Source organism: Culex quinquefasciatus, chromosome 2 (assembly GCF_015732765.1).
Source record: "Culex quinquefasciatus strain JHB chromosome 2, VPISU_Cqui_1.0_pri_paternal, whole genome shotgun sequence".
NCBI lineage: Eukaryota > Metazoa > Arthropoda > Insecta > Diptera > Culicidae > Culex > Culex quinquefasciatus.
This window is the reverse complement of record NC_051862.1, coordinates 71,342,552-71,363,034: the sequence shown is the minus strand read 5'-3', so window position 1 is coordinate 71,363,034 and position 20,483 is coordinate 71,342,552. Positions and strand designations below refer to the sequence as shown.

General features: G+C 37.6%; 1 protein-coding gene across 5 annotated transcripts in view; it reads left to right on the top strand.

Moving 5' to 3' along the window:
* The first annotated feature begins 1,308 nt into the window (after nt 1-1,308).
* The window catches only part of LOC6040777 (hexokinase type 2), a 48,777-nt gene continuing 29,602 nt past the window's right edge, over nt 1,309-20,483 (top strand). Inside the window, exons 1-2 of one of the 5 annotated variants that reach the window (XM_038256958.1) lie at nt 1,309-1,526; nt 1,709-2,131. In XM_038256958.1, the coding sequence (XP_038112886.1) occupies nt 2,111-2,131 (21 nt within the window). In that variant the 5' untranslated portion in view covers nt 1,309-1,526; nt 1,709-2,110. Of the gene's footprint in view, nt 2,132-15,170; nt 16,138-20,483 lie in introns of those variants that run through there. The other 4 variants (XM_038256957.1, XM_038256953.1, XM_038256951.1 and 1 more) reach the window with 4 other exon arrangements.

Here is a 20,483-nt window from a genome sequence, read left to right as displayed (position 1 = left end):
AAGATCGCTGCCGCTTGACAGCTTCCGGCGTTCCGGTAGCTCGAGAACATGAACTTTCTCCGGGTGGAGTAAACGAATGTGTCGCACAAAATTGCCATGCACCAGGGGTTTTTGTGCGAATTGGCAACTTTCGTCCACGTTGCACTTGAAGCTGCCATCTTCCATAGCAATTACATTCTCCTCGACGATTTCTCTTTGAGTTTTTTTTCTGATCACTCCCAGCTTTGAAGCCATTTTCCATCCGACCAAGTCAAAAACCAACACACGAATGAAATGTCAAAATGACCTGCTCACACCGTTCTCACTCTCTCTCGCTCAATGCCCTGTTTCTCTCTCATTCAATCGCTGGTGAAATGAAGGTTGTTTGTCAATGTGGAGAGGATTGTTTTTTTCTCAGCTGTAGGTTGTCTTCTCGCAAAAATCTCACCAATATTTGTGTACACAGGCAAATGAACTCTCTATGAAGAGTGTTTCGGGTCGAGCGTGTGGATCACTCAATCAGATGAATGTTTCACGAGATTTCGATGCCAATATTGGAAACAGGAGTCAGAGATGATAATTGAAGATCATTATCACTCAATGATAGTTTTTCGTGAGTGATATTTGCAACACTGTCTGTAATCATTCTCTTTCTTTTTCAAGAAATATGCAGCGATTCTACTAATTTTAGCGAAAAAAGAATGCATGAAAGAAGCGATCCTAAATCAAACAAAAGAAAACATAAAAAATCTACCACGTGCCTTCGTTCTTTCCACAGAACTAAAGAAAATCAATTCCAATTATCACAACGACCACCGTTGTTACCGTTCTGATATCATTTTATGGATCATCTTAATAACTAGTTCTTGTCTTAACAGGTCATAACTAATCTCCAATCTGAAATGAATGTCAGAATGTAAATACAAAAATCTTGAAAGAAATTGTGCGTATCTGTCAATGAGCAGCCTATTAGCAGACATATCTTATGAATAAAAGACGCGCATTCTATTCAATCAGTAGCAGCTCGTTAATAGTCCATCGCTTGGTAGTATATTGTATCGCCTCAGTATACACAGTACACTTACACGACTTACATCAACTAAACCTTACCCCTTCTTACATCACACGTCCGCCTCCACTTCCGTTGAACGAACAAACCGCGGCTTGATAGTTTTCGCGACGTTCTGACTTCGGTCGGTTTTGGCCGTATAGTCGTGGAAAAGCTCAACCGTCTCAACTACATATTGACGTATACGTCTCGGTCTCAAAGTACACCCGAATTGACTTTTCTCTGACCGCCGCCGATCGTTCCGTTACGGCCCCGTAGTTGCTGCAGTTCGCGTTCTGCCTCGGATCAGTTCAGAGTTATTTTCGTGCTTTTTCTGTGTTTATCGTGTGCGCGCTTTGGTCTGGAACTGCGTAGAAGGTCGTGGAAGCCCGTATACGCGTGGTGTGTGTTCTTGATCGAGAATTCCGTGGGGTTCAGGATCGGGTGTCCAAGCATCGGTTCGCGCGATTCTTACAAAGTGCAGCTGCAGTGTGATTACGTGAGCTTGATTCCTGCTCAAAAGTGGCAATTGATTGCCACCTTTTCAATTGAGTCCCTCTTATTGGCTCAAGTGTTTGCTCGGCGTCCAGTGACTGTTCTCCAGCAGAAGTAGTAGCTCTTATCAGCTGCTGGAATTACTAGTCACAGTTGCGCTGTAATTTAAAAATTTTCACTGCTTAGTTCTTCTAGAGTGCATTTTAAACGATTTACATAATCGATCGATCTTAGAGGAAGAGCTTTTGAAAAGATCGGTCAGTGTATTGTTTTTTGTTGCTGGCAGTTGCTTAACTTGGCATTCAAAAATAAAACATTGTTTGTGTGTTCATCAGCGGTGGTCTTCTGAGTAGTTTGGCGCAGTGAAACTGAGCTCGGCGAATTGATTGATCAGTCGGGATCGGTGGTTTTATTAATATCTCGGTCCCTCCCCATTCCTTGCCGGTGGCAGTGATTTGCCTGTCACTCTGGGAACGGACCACACCCTACGATCCAAACGAGCTGCAGGCTTGCGTAACCTTTGGCGCATCCTAATCCGCGGATTGAAGCTACTTTGTCGGAGACTTGGTTAAGCGCAAGCCAGGCAACATGAGTGAACCTACCGAGGAGGTATGTATGAGGGATGCAGCATTTGTTGGGTTATAATTTCCGTCGAGAAATTTTGTTTTGTATGTATTCCACATAATTCATAGTGATATTTTTTTTACTTACATTACTTTTTTTGTAATTATATCTAAATAATGTGTAAAAATGTGAAATTCAACAGAGACTGATTAAAAATTTCACCAGTTCCTGATGTATAATTACAATCTTTTTCACACCAAAACTGTTACCATTCCCAGATGTAATACAAATGATAAAAATGCATATAATCTCCATGTTCTTACCGATCTGAGAAACGACGTTTTTATACTTAAGAAATAGGGACAAGTTTACCACGCTGATCTCGGTTTCTGCTGAAGAATTGCACTGACCACTCACCAACCGAGGAATTTCGGTTAATTATTTATATTTATTTTTCGGCCCTTCAGATCTAGGGTTTTATTTGAAAAGGTTCTAGAATCAGCTCGGACCAACAAAACTGGTGATCTTTTTCCTTCTGGATTCGATTGCTTAGTAAAGTGAAGGTAGTGTATCGTAACTAGCTGGACCTTATCATGACACCTTCGGGGCGACCTTAACATCAACCTAAAACATTGTTAACATTAAGACAAGAAATAGCCACTGAATCCGCTTTGTAAATGTGGCCCTGATACTCTTCATGGGTCATAAGAAAAATTGACTTTTTTTCTAGAAACATAGTGAATCACATAGCTTGTAGGACCTTTAAAAAAAAAGCTTAGGGTAGAGTAGTCATCAATGAGACACGGGGAACAATGATAAAATGGCTCTCACAAATCGTAGTTTCAACCAATCAGGCTCATATTTTGGGGAAAGGTGTGTCTACTGGATACACGTCTGCCATAATAGTGGCTTTGGTTATGGACGCTCCCTTGCAAAGTTATTCGTAAATGTTTGATTTCGGGGTGTAAAAGTAAATTATGATTGTAAATTACATTTTCGCTCATAGGCTGCCAATAAAACAAAAACTAATATTTCTTTAAATTTCTTTCGTCATTTCATAGGGCATAAGTTGGGCTACAATGGCCTTTCATTAGATTTGACCAAAATTAAGAATATACCCAGAATCCAGGGCTGTCTCATTGTTCCCCACTCTTTTCAGCCCATGGGTAACAATGAGACACTTTGATTTTTCTTCATTAAACTTTTCAAAATCTAGGGAAATCCTTCAAAACATGAATTGGAAGTGATTTTTGACATATTTATTGAGTTTTGACTTCATTTAACCAAAAATATAAAGTTATTTGGTATAAATAAATGCATTTTACTAAATTTAAATACCTTTTAGTATAACTTTTGTTACATGAAGTTTCAAGTTGGCAAAATTGCTTAAAAATATTCAATGCAAGTCACTTGCAATGGAACAATAGCAAAACATGATGTTTTACTAGAAAAGTATTGATTTTTGTAGAGTGTCTCATTGTTCCCCAGCTGTCTCATTGTTCCTGCCAAGTGCATCTACAATGAGACAGTTGGATAGCTCTGACTGTAGAGGTCGGATCGATTTCATATTTTGGTCAATGTTAGAACACATTAAAAGAAAGAAATTGCAACAAAAAGCTCATTAAAACATGCTGATGAAAAAAATACAAAAATCGTTGAATGTTAAAAACCAAAAGTGTCTCATTGATGACTACCCTACCCTAATGCTCTTTACTTAAAAACAACGAAAAATCTACTAGCTTTAGTGTAATTTTTTTTTCTGAATCGTCCTTTCAATACCTACAACTTTGGCCAAGGCATCAAATTGATCCGAAAATAACCCCTTACAGCTGGCCGCGCAAAAAATATGAATTTTGGGCGCTAATAGCTTCGCGGGAAAAAAAATCCTTAAAATATGGTGTCTTGGGGAAAGTTGTTCAAAATTTAATGAAGGTTCTACAATTTTCCCATAAAAACTTAAAGCGATTGGAGGGAGGGGTTCCAGTGGTCAGAATGAGCTCAAATTTGGAATTTAGCCTAGTGATAGGTCAATCTTTGATTTCAGGGGGGTAACCCCAAAAAACCCGGATTTGGACCACCCTAATGTACAGCTATCAAAAATGCATTTGTATGTATGCATGGAGACTTGTATGGACAACCAATGAGGGATATGTCTGTAGTAGAGGATGACGATTCTCGAGATTTTCAATTTCCCGGGAATCGAGAGTAGAATTTAGCAATTTCCCGGGAATTAGAGCGTCCAATTTCCCGGGGTTACAGAATTCCCGGAAAACGGGAAATTTATAACAAATTCCAGGGAAATTTTAAATTTATCGAACATTGTTCTGATCTATATTCTTCAACAAAATTGTATAAAATAGCAATTTAATGATCAAAATTAGTGCGAGGGTCAATTAATGCCTAAACCGCTTGCAGAAAAAAAAATTCAAGAAAATATATAAATATTCTAAATTTATAGGCTTGCAATTCGTATAACAGTGTTGTAAAAAAATAATCATTGGTTTTTTTGTGCAGTATAATTTTTTTAATCACAGTGTTTGGACAGCGAGTTAAATGAATCCATGCTTCAAAACCATACAATTGCAATTAATTATGGAGTTGTGAACAGTTTGAGAGAACATGAATAAAGAATAATATTGAGATGACGTTGAAATGAAAAAAAAAATCATGAAGAAAATACGGATTTGTTGACAAATCTTTTTTTTTCATAACAAATCTTACACATTGAATTCACCTTAAAACTGCTTTTCCACTAAAATATATATCTTTTATGAAATCACAACTCAAAGTTTTGAAATATTTGGAGCTAGATTTTTACATATGTTTGCATTTTTTGTACACCTTCTATACAATACGAAGTAGTTTTTTATTGATTCAGCTTAAAAAATGACTTCGGCTAAAAGAATTTTCAAAGCAATAAAATAAGTTAAGACGCTGTTTCATATTAATTCCACTTTCGCTCTGTTAGCTCAGATGAAAAATCTTTTTATTAAACTGTAAACACTTTTAAACAAATTAACCAAATTCTTCTTGCACAACCCTCTTTGAAACATCAAATGATTTTTTTTTTCAATTTTCATCCAATTTGGCCATGGTAAACATAATCACGAAAAAAAAATCTAATTTTGATCTTGGCAAAAAGAGTTACCATACTTTCAGATAATATAAAAACAATTTTCGTTTAAAAAACTAACCAGAATTATAATGGTTAATTTTCATTCCAAAATATCGTAATTTTTGTTGCTTTACGAATAAACAAGTTCCCAGTTGTAAAAACTTCAGAAACTAATATTATCTGAAATATACCTTGACGTGAAATTTTTAGACGAACTGATAAGTTATAAGAACATGAAATTGAATAAAATAAAATAAAATTGAGTGTTTTCATTTTTTTTTTTGTAAATTAAAAAATATGTGCCAAGAAGTTAGGAAAATGTATATGTATATTCCGCTTGAATTTCGGGAAATTTCCCGGGAAACAGGAAATATTTTTTCCGGGAATTCCCGGAAATTTTTTTCGCCGGACGGGAAACTGGACGCTCTACCAGGAATTCCCGGGACCGTGGAGTTTTTTTGACTATGCCAATAGTGGCAATAATAAAAATAAGTTATAAATTAGTTTTTTTTTATTTTTCAATGAATTTACTTACAATCAGTCCATACTTATTATATGAAACGTATATTTAAGTATCCTCAGTATTTAGAGGAACTATATCTACCTTTAATTTTTTTCTGAATATGCACATACAAGATCGTTTCTTGACCTTTTCTTGACTCAAAATTGTAGTTTAAAATGTTTTCGAAATGACGTGAAACACAGAATGACATATTGACAAAAAAGGAAATTAAATTAGGGACTTAAGAATTTAAAAACAAAACAGATTATTTGGATTGCTATGATCGAGAGAGGATAAGTAAATTGAACTTATTTTGAAATGGCTTTACCCCTTTAGAAATAATAAATAAAAGTAATATTTAAAAACTTATGATTTCATTTCTGGGGTGTAACTGCTAAGTATACTTTAAGGTACATTTTTTTTGGCTTCTCCCAATTATAATTTAACAATTTTCCAAATAATTTTTTTCGATATTTATAAGTTCAAAACTTCTCGGGAGTCTCGAGCAAATTTCCCGGGAATCGAGAGGTCCAAAAATGGCCGATTTCCCGGGAATTTTTTCTCGGGAATTCTCGCTCGTCACCCTCTAGTCTTTAGTATTTCGTCATAGGGAAGACCCTCACAAAGTTTTAGCCAAATAAAAAAAATATATAGGAAGTAAAAACTTATAAAATCGGTCGATTTCGTGGAAAATTGCTCTAGTTTGTAATACTTATTTTTGCAATTCCGTCGTGAAACTACTTAGGGGAACTATACCCTTTCTCAGCCTATTTATATTATCGGCCTATTAGCACTTTGATCATGAATTACAGCTTTCATGAAGTGTTTTTGACTGTTCCAAAGTAATAGATAGCTCAAATAAAAGTGAGCAAGCAACCCTCCATTGTTGATACATCTGAAAATGTTGATTTAATAGCGGAAAACGGCAAAAGTGATGAGAATTGGTCGAACGGCTTAGTGTGATTAAAATGGGTATATTTCCCCTACTTTTCCTGTCATTCTTGAACGACGAAATAGCCTACTTTTCTGTACCAAAAATAACAGAATCGAATAGCAACGCTTTTCAAAATAAATGCTGAAAAGTTCTACTTTTCAGCACTCAAATGGGTGTTGAAAAGTTGAACTTTTCAGCACTTGTTTCGAAAAGTAACACTTTTCAACATTTTTTTGAAGCAAACGATTTATGAAACATTTGACATAAAATTCCACTCAGTGTGTGTTTTTTTGGAATTGCAAAAAATGTTGTATGGAACTCGTTGCAAAGCTTGATTTTTTCAGCACTCTTCGTATTTATCCAACTCGGTGAACCTCGTTGGATAAATGTACGACTCGTGCTGAAAAAATCCTCATTTTGCAACTTGTTGCATAAACTACTATTTTCATCTGTAATGCTTTGTGTTCAACGTCCCATCCCAGAGGGTCCCGGAGCACCAAAACTTCTTAACATGGTGCCCCCAACGAATAATTGTCCAAAAACCAAAACTCGGAGCGTATGATCTGGCCGGTTTAACGATTGTGATGTTTCGATGTATTCTAATGCAATGGGGCACTATAAATGTAACAATAACAAGAAGAAAGCTAGCTGTAATCTAACTTAAGGCTTTCTCCAGATTCCCTTTGAAAGATTGGCAGCGCTAGGGTTTGATTAGATTGATTAGATTAGTAATGCTTTGTGTTTAAAAATGGTTTAAGTCTACTTGAAAAAAAAAATGATTCATCACTTCAGAATGTGCTTTGATTATAAGATTATAACACCTTTCTTGAGTCACATAGTATTTGATACTCATTAAAAAGATATAAACAGTCTAGGACAGGTAATGGAAATTCTCGTATAGCACTCGCTCGTAACTCCATCCAATTTTCAACCAATTCAAACAACTAATTTTGCAAAACTTTTGATATAAACTGGCTTGCTCACTTCTTATTGAGCTATTAATCACTCGATTTCAGTTGAAAACGCATTTTATTAGCTGTAATTGAATGTCAAAGTGCTGATATGGCAACATTAGAGACACGCTGAAATTAGATGCCGTTCCCCTAAATAACTGTTGAAAGCTTTATTTGTCATCCACGAATCAATGTTCTATTTCTGACTCATTCGGACACTAATTGAAACGCGTTACGACTTTCCTGATATACCTTCGTGATATTCGACTCAATACTGTAATCTTCCATCAAAAGAAATTCCCGCCTGTCTGATTTGGGACGTGCGACTCGATTGAATGGAAATAAATAGCGCTCGTAAAAAGATAACGTGTAATGCACAAGATAGCAAGCCGGATTCAAGCTTTATACCTTCGCTATCAGCGAATGTGGGTGAAATTGAACCCTTGGAAATTTGCAGTCATCGGGGGTGTGATAACAAGCTTGGAAAACAAACCGCCAGATCCTGGTCATTGGGGTTGGTCTGAATTTATTGCATGCAAAAGACAAACAAATATTGGGTGAAAATTACGTAATGGTGTCAAATGAAAGACACCTTGAAGGCATGTTACAGCTGGTACAGCTCACGTCTACCGATAGTTGTTGTTCCAAAAGTGCCATAAGATTGACCTTAAACCTGACATGTTCGGCGAAGCTAACGGTTCCATTCAATTTCTGTTCAATACCTCAACGCAACGACGAGGGGTACTCCAATGAAACTGAACCTCATATGAGTTGTTTCGCGAGAATGATGAAATTCTTTGCTTGGAGGTCGTCGCAGGTGAAACTTAAAATTCCACCCGGCACCGGCTATTTTTTTCGTTGGCACGAACTCAGCAGATTCCCTTTTTGCTGTGACGTCAGAGTCCGAGCATTTGCCTCCGTTTTGCTTTTTGGAGGTGTGTCAGGCCTTTGCTTGGCCATTGCGCAAGCTAAAGCTCGATGTAGCAAGGCCTGACCATAGCGTATACGGTTGTATATGGGAACGGTTTTTCTTCATTAACATTTTTTCAACATGCCTCAATCGCACCCATACAGCTCTGTGAATGAGTTATTTTTTTCACGTTGGAGAAAAAGCTCACCCACGTTCCACCAACACACACAAAACGCGAAAATGGAAAATGTGAATTGCATCAAACCAAAATAACTCCAACAACCAGTGGAGATTATCTCAAATGTGACTTAAAAGCCATACACTCTTGACTTGATGAATTTATAGCGCTCAAGTGCAAATTTTCCGTGAATTAATTTCTTTCAGCACAAGCTTTATGACAACCGTTGTCAGTGCAAAATGATTGCGCACATTAGTTTGCGCCTTCCTGTGTAAATACCTACATCAGAGTTGTCGACGTCGTTTTGTTTGTCGCAAACGCTTATCTTTATTGTGCCACAGACATTAAGTCAGCAAACCAGCCGATTGACCATAGACTAATATTTAAGACAACCCTTGAATCACCCCACGCATTCTAACAGTTTCGTATCTTTGGACTTTAATAACAAATCACTGTCAAACCTTTTTGTATGGTGTTTGACAGGTGTCAAACAGAAATTAAAAATTTATAAAACTCAAACATTCTTCTAAATAACTTGTTCATGGAGCGCGTTGTTGCAGCCAAAATCACGAGTCTTAACTCGTGTGTCGTTTTTGCATGCATCCAAGTAGAGACGTCAGGCAGAATGAAGTTGGGGAGATCCACGCGGTGACGGTTGTTGGTGGCGGTTAGACGGACAGAATATATTGCCTTATTTTGTTGGGAAATTTTTTATTCGACTTGCTGTGGAGCGTGTGTGTGTGTGTGGCTGTGGGAGATGTGTTGGTATAGTTCGGAGTTTTTCGTGTATTAGTTAGATAAAAGTAGATATGAAGAGTGTTGCCAGATAGCTGCCTACACACGAACTTAGTTTTCATTTAGTAAATGTTGCGATGTAGGAAAAAAATCTTTTAAATTAGTTTTTCTTGTCACCCAAGCTTTGACCAATCTGTGCTTAATCAATGAATTTTTTTTCAATGTTTATAGAATTATTCAGATTTTCTTTTTGTTATTGGAAATGTGTTAATATTTTAATTGAATCCAACTAGAACAGATCAGGGCTGCCTGCACTGCCCACCATTGAAAAAACGGCTAATATCCACTTTTGGCAAAAACGAGTTATTAGCACCAGGTGGTAGAGGATGTTCCAGCGCATCTTCTGAAACTTGAATTTCACTAAAATAGTAAAATAGTATAAATTGCATTGACGGAGATTTGGTGGCAAACACTAAAACGCGTTTTTCTCGGAATACTTGATTTGGCATAATAGCCGAATTTTCAATTATGGGCAGTGCAGGACTGCAGTTATAATAGCGACGAAAGTTTATAGAACACGTATAATCTTCGTAATCGATTAAATTCTCAACTGTTCCATTCAAAAGTCAAAAATATTGTTAGAACAGCTGTTTTATTTGCACACAGTAAAAATCGTGGTAAAATGACATCTAAAAAGGGATACATCTTTAATGTAAAAAAAAGGTTTAATTTAACATCTAATAATGTGTTAATTTACATCTGGCAATAACAAACTGAAATTAAATTCAAGTATTTGTCTGGATTGATTGTTTTAAAATATGTAAAATGTTTAAATCATTAAATTCATAAATACACAATGATTTAGTCTGTTTGTCGACCGTCCTTTTTAGGGTTCAACTGTACGTCAAAATAGTCGCCACGTGCTTCGGAATTTTAACTAATTAAAGGGTGGTTCGAAAATTGGTACATCGAAGGTCGGATACTAGGAACATTAGACCCAAAATAGTGCCACAAATGTTTCAGTTTTTCGGGCTTATGCAGCGATATAAGGTATTTTTATCAAAAAGTTGATAATGCCTTTAAAAAACAACAACATATTAATGTAAAACAAACCAAGCAGCCTTTGAGAACACATCAAATTAAAAGTGCGCTATGTTTAGAAGGTTCAAAATAGGGACACATACCCTAATTTAAATGAACAAATATTTTTATAATTGTTTCGCAACTTTGTTGTCTTGTAGAATAAGATTTTATTTTTCATAAAATTGAAGAATAAGAAATTTATAAATAAAATATTAAATATTGTGTTGATGATTACAGTATTCAAGATGGTTTTTTTTATCAATCTAAAAATTTTCGGATCCTCAAGTTGTTTTCTACAAACAACCAAAAGGGGACAAGAAAGCAGAGCCATCTGCTGAGTTTTTCTTCAACTGCGACGCTCACGCTCGCTTGCGCACACGCACACACACTCAACATCATTGATGATATTTGCCGTTGTGGATGCTTTTTCTCATTCACGCATAAACACACTTTGGACACTTTTTTTGGAAATTCCATTTTTGGAAAAGTTAACGTCTACTAGAACGATGAAAAAGCACTGTTTGTTGCCATACTCAAAGTTGTTTTGCTTAGCCAGGCATTTGTTTTTTTTTTTGCTAATAAATCAGTTCTTTTCATTTACTGCATCCGTGTTTATATCGCAAAAACACAAATCGCCGCCGAAAACAACAAACAAAATATCACTCCAAAATCAGCCCATAAAATTCTCAATTTTTTAATTCAATCGTAACCGCTGAACCGTTTTGACGGTTTTGATAAGTTACAAGAACTCGCAAAATTTTCTCTTCCTCTTTTCGCTCACTTTTTCTCAAAAGAGTATACAAGTGGGTACCATCATTTTTCGTGTCGCCCAATTTGGAGCGGAGTTGGATGGGTTTAGTTACATCCTTTTGCAAAATTTCACTTTGGAAAATCGAATCACAAAAATCTTGCCTTATTTTTGATGGTCGAGCTTAAGTATGACTTCTAAATACGCTAAAATGATTTAGAATTCTAAATTCCGAAATGGCGGAGATGAAATATTGTAAATGTGAATTTTGTAAATAAAAAGGAAATTAACGATTCAAAATGGGGTAGCCGAACTCAAATTTGATGTTAAAAATAAGAAAGAAAATATTTTGTTCGTGATTTGATTAACCGAAGTCTCATACAAACCTTCGGATAATCTAGTCTGGACTGTGTTTGCAATATATAGTTAGAAGATACGGGCATAATTTGCATAAATCTCAAATAATAGTGTGACTGGACGCAAAGGTAGCTGACCCAAACATATTGAATTTCAAGTGAGATTTTACCTATAAAGACGTTTTTATTCAGAAATTTTCAATGCAAGTGGCGTGTAGCCAGTTTGGTGACGCTCATATTCGGGATTTTTTTTTGAAATTAAATATGTTTTTATTGAACTTTCTTATAATAATTACATTTCATTTACATTCTAAGTGGTATGGCTAAATGCTCTTCATCTTTGTTATATTTTTCGTTTTCTTATCAACTGTTCACATTCATTTATTTACTTCAAATTGTTTTACATTTCTGCATTGAACCGAATACATTTGGGTAAAAAAAAAGAAAAAATAACTTAAACAACTAATCCTAACTTAAAACTAAAATAAAAATTCTATGAATTATTCAAAATCATTAGAACAAGTAAACTACGAACTGTATTTTAAGATAAATCCTCCAAGCGTTCTCACTTGTTCTGCACGAGTTTTGCAACCACGCAATGTTGTTGTCATCTCGACGAAAATGTTCAGAAGTTCTTGTGGTGAAAACAGGTCACTACTGCCTTCATCCGTTGATGCTGGTTGGTTTTCCCTCGGTTGCTGACTGAAGCCAGGAGGTTAGTGCGTCCATCCCGGGAATTCCCGGGACAAAAATCCCGGGATTTTTCCTAAACCGGGAATTCCCGAATCCCGGGATTTTTTTAGTTTTGTCCCGGGAATTCCCGAAATCGGAAATGAATATCAAATTTTGGTATGGAAATCCAGGGTTTTTTTGTGGAAATTGATAAACAACGATAAAATAAAATAAAATATTAAGCATATATCCAGGGTTTTTTAAAAGGTCCTATAAGCTTTTGTGTTTCACATGTTTATAGAACCTATTCAACTCTAGATATCATCATTAATTTGACTTAGAAAGGAAAATTGTTTAAAATTTATCGATCCGGAAAATGCCTAGCGCATTAATTTTTTTCTAAATAATTTGATATTTAAAAAAAATACTATTAATGATTTGAAATTGAACAAATAATAACATTTTAAATTATTTTTCATGAAACATCTTTGGCTAATCAAGACACCTTTTTAGTGTTTCGTGATTCAAACAGGAATAGAAGAAAACAATTAGTACACCGATCTCCAAATTAATTGCTCTAAAATCTCCTGAACCTATGTAGACTGTAGTACTGATTTTCCTCAGTTGGCGGTAGTGATTTAAGATAATTTGTAAAATATTTTTTATATATAACATGAATTTCTAAACTAATTTAAAATTAAACATTGGCATCTATAATTTTGTTTGTTATCTTTTTATTTGTTATTTTAGACATAGATTTTTTTAAATAATTCTAGTCATGGCAGAAAAAATAATTAAAAATATGATTAATTTCATTTAAATCACATTAGGTTAGAAATTTGATTAGAAACCTAAGCACAACAAAGAACAAACAAAAAATTTGGCAAGCTATTATAAAACTGCTATTCTTTGTTTAGATTGAAGTGTATATTATCACCAATGAATAGTATTGAGAAAATTTGATGATTTTCAGCTTGAATAACATGACAAATATTATGAAAACATAGATATTATTACTGTTGCAAATTTCCCGGGATCCCGGGAATTCCCGGGATTTCAAAAATATTTTTCCCGTTTCCCGGGAAATGCAAAACCCGGGAAAATTGGACGCCCTACAGGAGGTGTTGTATTCTCTGAAACTTTTTGTCGCTGATTCAACGGCAATGGCTGCAGATTTGGAACCACTCGAACAGATCCCGCTCCAGGTGACGCCAAAGCAGGAAAATCCACGTCCGTGAAAGTTGGTGGTGTTTTGCGACGATTTGGTTGGAGCCTCGTCTTCGATTTGGCTTGCTGCCGAATTTTTACAAACTCAGCACGTTTTGGGCAGCTTCGATTCTTGGTCGAATGGTCGCCACCGCAATTAAAGCATTTGGCTTCGATGTTCTCGTTGATTGTTTCACAAGCTTGAGTTTTGTGCTCACCTCCGCAGGTTGCACAACGACTCTTGATGAAACAGTTCCTTCCACCATGTCCAAACTGCAAACAGTTCGAACACTGTGTCACGTCACGGTGCACTGGATGATAACGTTCCCAAGACACGATGATGTTGAAAATTGACCGAACTGCCTTCAGCTCAGACGGCGTCGTCGATCCTTTCTCGAGATGAACCAGGTACAGTTGATCACGATACTTGATGTCCTTGTTGTGTCTCGTCATCTTGAAGACTTCGATCACGTTCAACTTCAGAGATTTGAGCTCTTCTTTCAGCACATTCACATCCATGTCGTACAGGCCTCGGAGGACCTGTTTCATGGGGCGTTTACCTGGATCGTCATGGCTGTAGTATTCAATCTTTGTGTTATTCAGGAAATCCCGAACGTAGTTGTAATCCTTTCTGGTAGGTAGCAGAATTTTGAGTCCATCAGCACACAAGCGAATGGAAGCTCGTAAAGCGCCAGATTTGATAAATCCGGTCAGCCACTTTCGCACCGAATCCGATGACGATGTTTTCACAAAAATGGGTGGCAACTTTTCCCGTCGTTCAAATCCTTCCTACTCGCTCACGTCCACAGGGAGGGTAGCGAACTGGTTTCCAGACAATTTTTGAGCGTCCCTGCTCAAACTGCCTGGCTTTGCAGGTAGCGCTTCGGCATTCTTTAGCTTCTTCAAATCTGCCGATCCTGCTGTTGAGGACCGCCTCTTTTTCTTGCCGTGAGGCATTTTTGCACTTTTTAGCACTTTTTTGGTGTGTGAGGGACGTACGTCTGACTCGCTTCTCTGCTGATCGCAGACTTATATATTCGGGATTTAAGTTGAGTACGCCCATACAATTCAGCCCTGTGGATGGAAGGCAAACGTTAAAGTTTAATTTGGTCCACCTTAATGATCATACCGTGCGTCTCCAAAACATTGTTTTGATTTTCATGGAGTCGCATGGTGTATTGATATTCATTAGCCGTGAAGGTCTATGTGTTTTGAAACATTGAGTTTGAATGCATGCATTATAATATAAAGTAAAGTGATGATTCTCCCAAAGGTTTCTGAAGACTCATGAAATCTTATAAACCAAGTTATGGATATTATACTGAATTAGATGACGGATGATCTTCCACAATGACAAATCTTAAAGGGGTTCCCCCAAACGCAGACACCGTATACACCGGTCATCGTTCCCGATCTGGAATTTCCTGACAATATCCAAAACTCCCCGATATATTACCCTCGCAACTAGTACCACTGCCAGTCGGCGACATACACACTCGCGACGATGACTCTACGCTGGTGTTAGTCTGAACCGCGTGTCTGTCGTCACACGTACAACGCACACCGTGCGCGCGCGTGTGTTCTTACAGTAGACACGGTCGTCGGTGTTATATTTATAGAGCATATGGCTCTGACGACGACGACGTCTGGCAGAACATGAACCAAACCAACCAGCCAACCAACCAACACATGTACGTGCAAAGTATTGCTGCTGCTGCTACCATCAAGGTGACCTTCCTGGACATTTTTTTCCCGTTGCGATCAAAATTCACTTTCCGAACCCAGTTGTTTTTCTGACACGCCGGCAACACGACCACGACAAAGTGTGTACAGCGAGTTGTAGTCCGTAACTTGCAGCGATACAGTTCAGAGACCTTCGTAACGATTCTTCGGAAAGAGCCCCCCCGCCACTGGAGAGCTCTGGAGCGCCCCAATCGATAGTGCTGACTCTCCGTCGTTAACCGTGAAGTGTCATTTGTCACACACGTTAGTTCCAGCATCGAGTTGATACCTACTACAACAGTGCAAAAAGGTTGAACCTGTGCCGCGCGAGCAATCAAAATACAAATATTTTCTTTGTCCAAGCAAATTGCTGCTGCTATACCTCCAAGTCGCGGGTATAGAGAACGGAGGAGCGTTTAGTAGTAGGGAAGTTGTAGCGTACACATTAGTACACACATAGATTAAGGTGCAGAGGAAGAACCAGTCGTCCCCTCTGAGGTTTATCAATCGCGCGCGACCTGGCCAGACCGATCGTGAGCCGTGTGAGTAGGAGAAGTGTTCAATATAGCGCTGAATAAGCAAGAAAACGGTCTCAGAGAATCGACGACCGCGACTTAGACGACGACGACGAAGTCGACGACGTGTAGCAACAACAACAACAGCAACAGCAAAAAAAAGTATAACATTATATCAGGAAATCGCATTTCGCACCAAGAAGCAGGGTTTAGTGCTGAGCCAAACCTTGCCGTCGAAGCAGCTCGTGAGCGACGTCGACTAGTGCTAGGCTATAGAGAGAGAGTTTAGTTCCGCTGAAACCGCGAGTTGAACGTCGCAGAAGAAATCTTGACACCCCCGGGACACAGCACCAAACACTTCGGACGAGATGGATTTGGTCAAGCCGTTCATGGATCTGCACGTGGATCGAGTGAGCAAGGAAGTAAGTACATCCGTGGGGAGACGACTCCATGACGTTGGTTAGGTAACAACACCCAAAGCATCCGCTAGAGGAAACCCCCCAAAAAAGTTGTTGTTGGGGCAACACACCTTTCCAAGACACATCGAGCGCCTGACCTTGGTGGCTGGCTTTGAAGGACGATTGGAAGAGGGTGGGTTCTCTGGCTTCTATCACTTGAGGGAAGTTCTGGGTGGTGACCCGCAAATGTTGAACAGGTGACATTCATTAGACGAGTGTTTTCATTCAAAAGTTTTTAATAAAATCGAGGGGCTCGCCATGGCACGGAATGACGAAATCGTATCAAACTTAAAGGTGAAGCAATTCCTACCTTCATTCGAACTCAAAACGGTATTTTTGGGGACAAATTAAGAGATACTAGAATTGCGTCATACAAATAACATCGGCGCTATAGATGTAAGAAGTAAAAGTGAGAAGGCTTGGGAAAGTGAAGTAAAGGCAGGAAAAATCAATGAATCGACTGCCCACGACGACTTTGTGTGCAGGCAGGCAGGCAGGCGTGCGGACATCAGAAGCGCGTGTGTTCTATGAAATTTTGGAAAGCGAAAACGGCGCTGGCAAAGAGAGAAAGACGGACGCAGACTGTTTACATTAGATTGGGAAGGTGCTGGAACGTTCGGTGGGCAAAGTCGAACTGATTTCGGAAATGTAAACATTCCAAATTTGGAAGCTTTGAATGCATTAAATTAATCATCGTTGTTTATGAGTTGAGTGAAATACTTTCGGCATCGTTTCAAACTTGTTCTATGGTGTTTTTTAATGCAAAAAATTATATTAAAACACATTTTTTAAGTGTGTAACACCTCACGCAAACAACCCGTTATTTTGCTCACCGATTTGTTAAGCTATTTTAATAATTAGTTTAACTCAACCCATGATTGATCCGGAAAACATGTTTATCGATATACATGAGATCCAGCTTTAAAAAAGTTTATATTAATGCAATAATATTTAAGTCGTCATAACTTTTGATAGGGTTTTTGATCTTGGAGATTTTGAACGCGATGGAAGGTCTGTCCAATACCTATCCAAAAATGCAGAATGTTTCTTACAAAAACCAGGAGAAAATCGAGTAACAATTTTTTGTCCACACACTTCCACAGACATTTGCTCAGAACTTGATTCTGAGTCGATTTTTATACGTGAAGGTGGGTCTAGGAGGTCAAATTAACATTTGAACGCCCAACGCATTTCCAACTTACACGGACGCCCAAGCCTCCCAAAAAAGGTGGAACGGTAACTTCAACTCGCTTATTCTCGGGCATTACTCAACCAATCGGGACGATTCTTGTTTCCAGTGATTTCTAAGAATGTCTAGATAATCCTAAAATTTTGCAGAAATTGATTTGATCAAATCTGTAATTTCTGCGACCGAAACCATTGTTCCATCTTTTTTTAAAACGACTGCCTCCGCGGAATTTTTGGCGATTTTTTTTTATTCGCGAAAAAAATAAAAGTTGGAACGATGTTTTTGGTCGCCAAAATTACAGATTAGATCAAATTAAGTTCTGCAAAAATCTAGAATCATCGACATCCTAACAAATCACTGGAAAGAAGAATCATCTTGATTGGTTGAGTTATGCCCGAGAACCATTGAGTTGAAAGTGCCGTTCCAACCAGAGCTGAAAATGTCAGGGGTCCTGACGCGAAAATCGGCGACGCATACACGATTTTTTCAGATCCATTCACTGAACCGCAAAACCGCGACATAAACAAACCCGACTCAGTCGTGAGTGCCCTAGCTCACTGAGCAGCTGCAATGCGAGGCAGTAGTCGACCAACGTTCATTCGACGTTGCACGCACACACTTAAAGAAACAAGTTTTTACACAAAAAGTTGGTATTTATGCGTGGAAATGCAATTTTGAATATAAGTTAAGGTTGTTTTAAGTGTTTTGCACAGTCTAGAACAATTCAATTGTTTAAAAATAGTCAAAATAGTGTTTAGAGAGGATTTTACGAGTCAGTCATACGACACGAATTGAGTGAGTGTAGCTCATTTTTTCACGTCTCTCATTCTCCAGCAGCCGACCGGCACGAGTCAGGCGGCAGTGGTTGAACGGACACAGTAGGCTTACAGTCAGATGCTAGCAGTGAACTGACATTTTGGTTCGCTTCATGTGTACGCTGGGTTGGAAACATTTTGCAGGCCTGGTTCCAACTTTGTTGGAGCCTTGGGCGTTGGAATGTTAAGATGTTCACTTTTCAAGTGATTTTATAGTTACTTCAGGAAGGAAAAACTTTTAAGGCCTTTTGAAGTTTATGTCTCCCTTTGAAAAATATTTGCATAATTTAGTATCCCGACTATGAAAATAAGAGGAATAAGAGGATATATACAAAATTAAGAATCAACTTAGAAATTGTTCAATTTCAGGTAAAGAATTCGTTTTAAGAAGTCATTTTGATGTAAAATAATAACCTTGTTAAAATAAGTCAAATTTTCTAATAGTTTAAGAGGAATTTGGTCAAAAACCCGATCCGTTTTTTTTTTACTCTACATGTAGCCTTATGTTTGGGGCAAACTTGTCTTGCGGCGTTTTTCTCAGCATGCTGTTTTTGCATATGGGACATGTGCATTATATCAATAATAAAAAACACATTTAAATTAATAATTTCAAAAAAATATCGTTTTGATTGATAATTTTGATACAAAACAAATGAAAAAACGAAACTATTGGCACTACGCCCCCCGGGGCATGGCCTTCCTCTAACGTGGGATTTCTGCTCCAGCGCCTCTGACGAGACAGGAGAAACCGGGACCGACGTTTTACTTCACCATCCGATAGAAGCTCAGTGGATAAGGCGGGAATCGAACCCGCGTCTCATAGCATCATCGGGATCGGCAGCCGAAGCCGCTACCCCTGCGCCACGAGACCCACTGATACAAAACAAATGGCCTTGTTAAAATAACTATTTTTGTCCTATGGTTTTAAAGGTATTTATTAAAAACCTGTAAAACAAAAAAAAAACAATTTTTAGGGTATAAAACTTCTACAGTTTATTTATTTGTTATCGATATTAGTATGGTACCAAATATTAGTCTAAATTTATCCTTGAGCTTTTTTAACAAGGGATCTAAAATATCAACATTTGGTTTTTATACCATAGAAAATTTGTACATTGCATTTCGCTTGTAATTCATTTCTCGGGAACATTGCGCATCCCTCGGGAAAAGTGCTAAATACCGCAATAAATTTTTTTTCAAAACTTTTACCAGTAAAGCCAATCATGTTTTCGAATTAAATGGTTACAATAATAAGAACAAATGAATAAATGAGTGTAAAGGTCTGGTAAAAACGTTTAAATATCTAGAATGTGGAATATTTTGATGATCTGGAATTCCCATTCCAAGATAACTTTTCCAATTTTGAATTCCGATCATCAAACAAAAATGAAAACGATACTACAGATAATCTGACTAGAAATATTCAAAATAATGTGAGAATTCATGTTTCACAGCAAATAATCCGATGGTAAAATCGCATGCACATCACCTTTGCGAGAAAAAGCATGTAATATTGTATGAGAAAACGTGTGCACAAAAAGCATGTACCGAAGAAAAAAAAGCAGGTCTGATCACCCCAAAAATAACATCAATCCGGCGAGAGTCATATTCAGATTACCAAGTCCGCGCCCCAACCCACTCGGCTATTTCACCGCTATGAAAATAATTGGATCTTCACCGATGTAGCTGTAGGTTCCCCATACATCGTATGCAGTTAACACAGTATACGACGTACGGAAAACCTACTGTTACATTGGCATTGATCCGACTATTGTCATAGCGGCGAGATAGCCGATTGGGTTGGGGCGCGGACTTGGTAATCTGAGTATGACTCTCGCCGGATTAATGTTATTTTTGGGGTGATCAGACCTGCTTTTTATTCTTTGGTACATGCTTTTTATGCACACGTTTTCTCATACAATATTACATGCTTTTTCTCACAAAGTTGGTGTGCATGCTTTTGCATGCGATTTTACACAGAAATTTTTTGCTGTGTTTAGTAGGTAAATCAAACGAGGTTTTAAACCTGGAAAAAAAGGAAAATTTTTTGTTCATCATACACCAGACTTGGAAAGGTTTCGTAGAATCCTGGCCAATTGGGGTGAAAATTCATTAAAGGAAATGTCAGACTAAGGTTCCGACTGGTAACAAAATAGTAGAATTCTCGCCTAATTTTTCAAAAGGTCTTATGTTCATAGGAAATCGATGGCGCATTGGTGGTTTTGAAAAAAGTAATCTAGAATTATCTTCATGTCACAATCGCAAAATTCTACGTGATGATCTATGATTTAAATTGGAATTTCCAC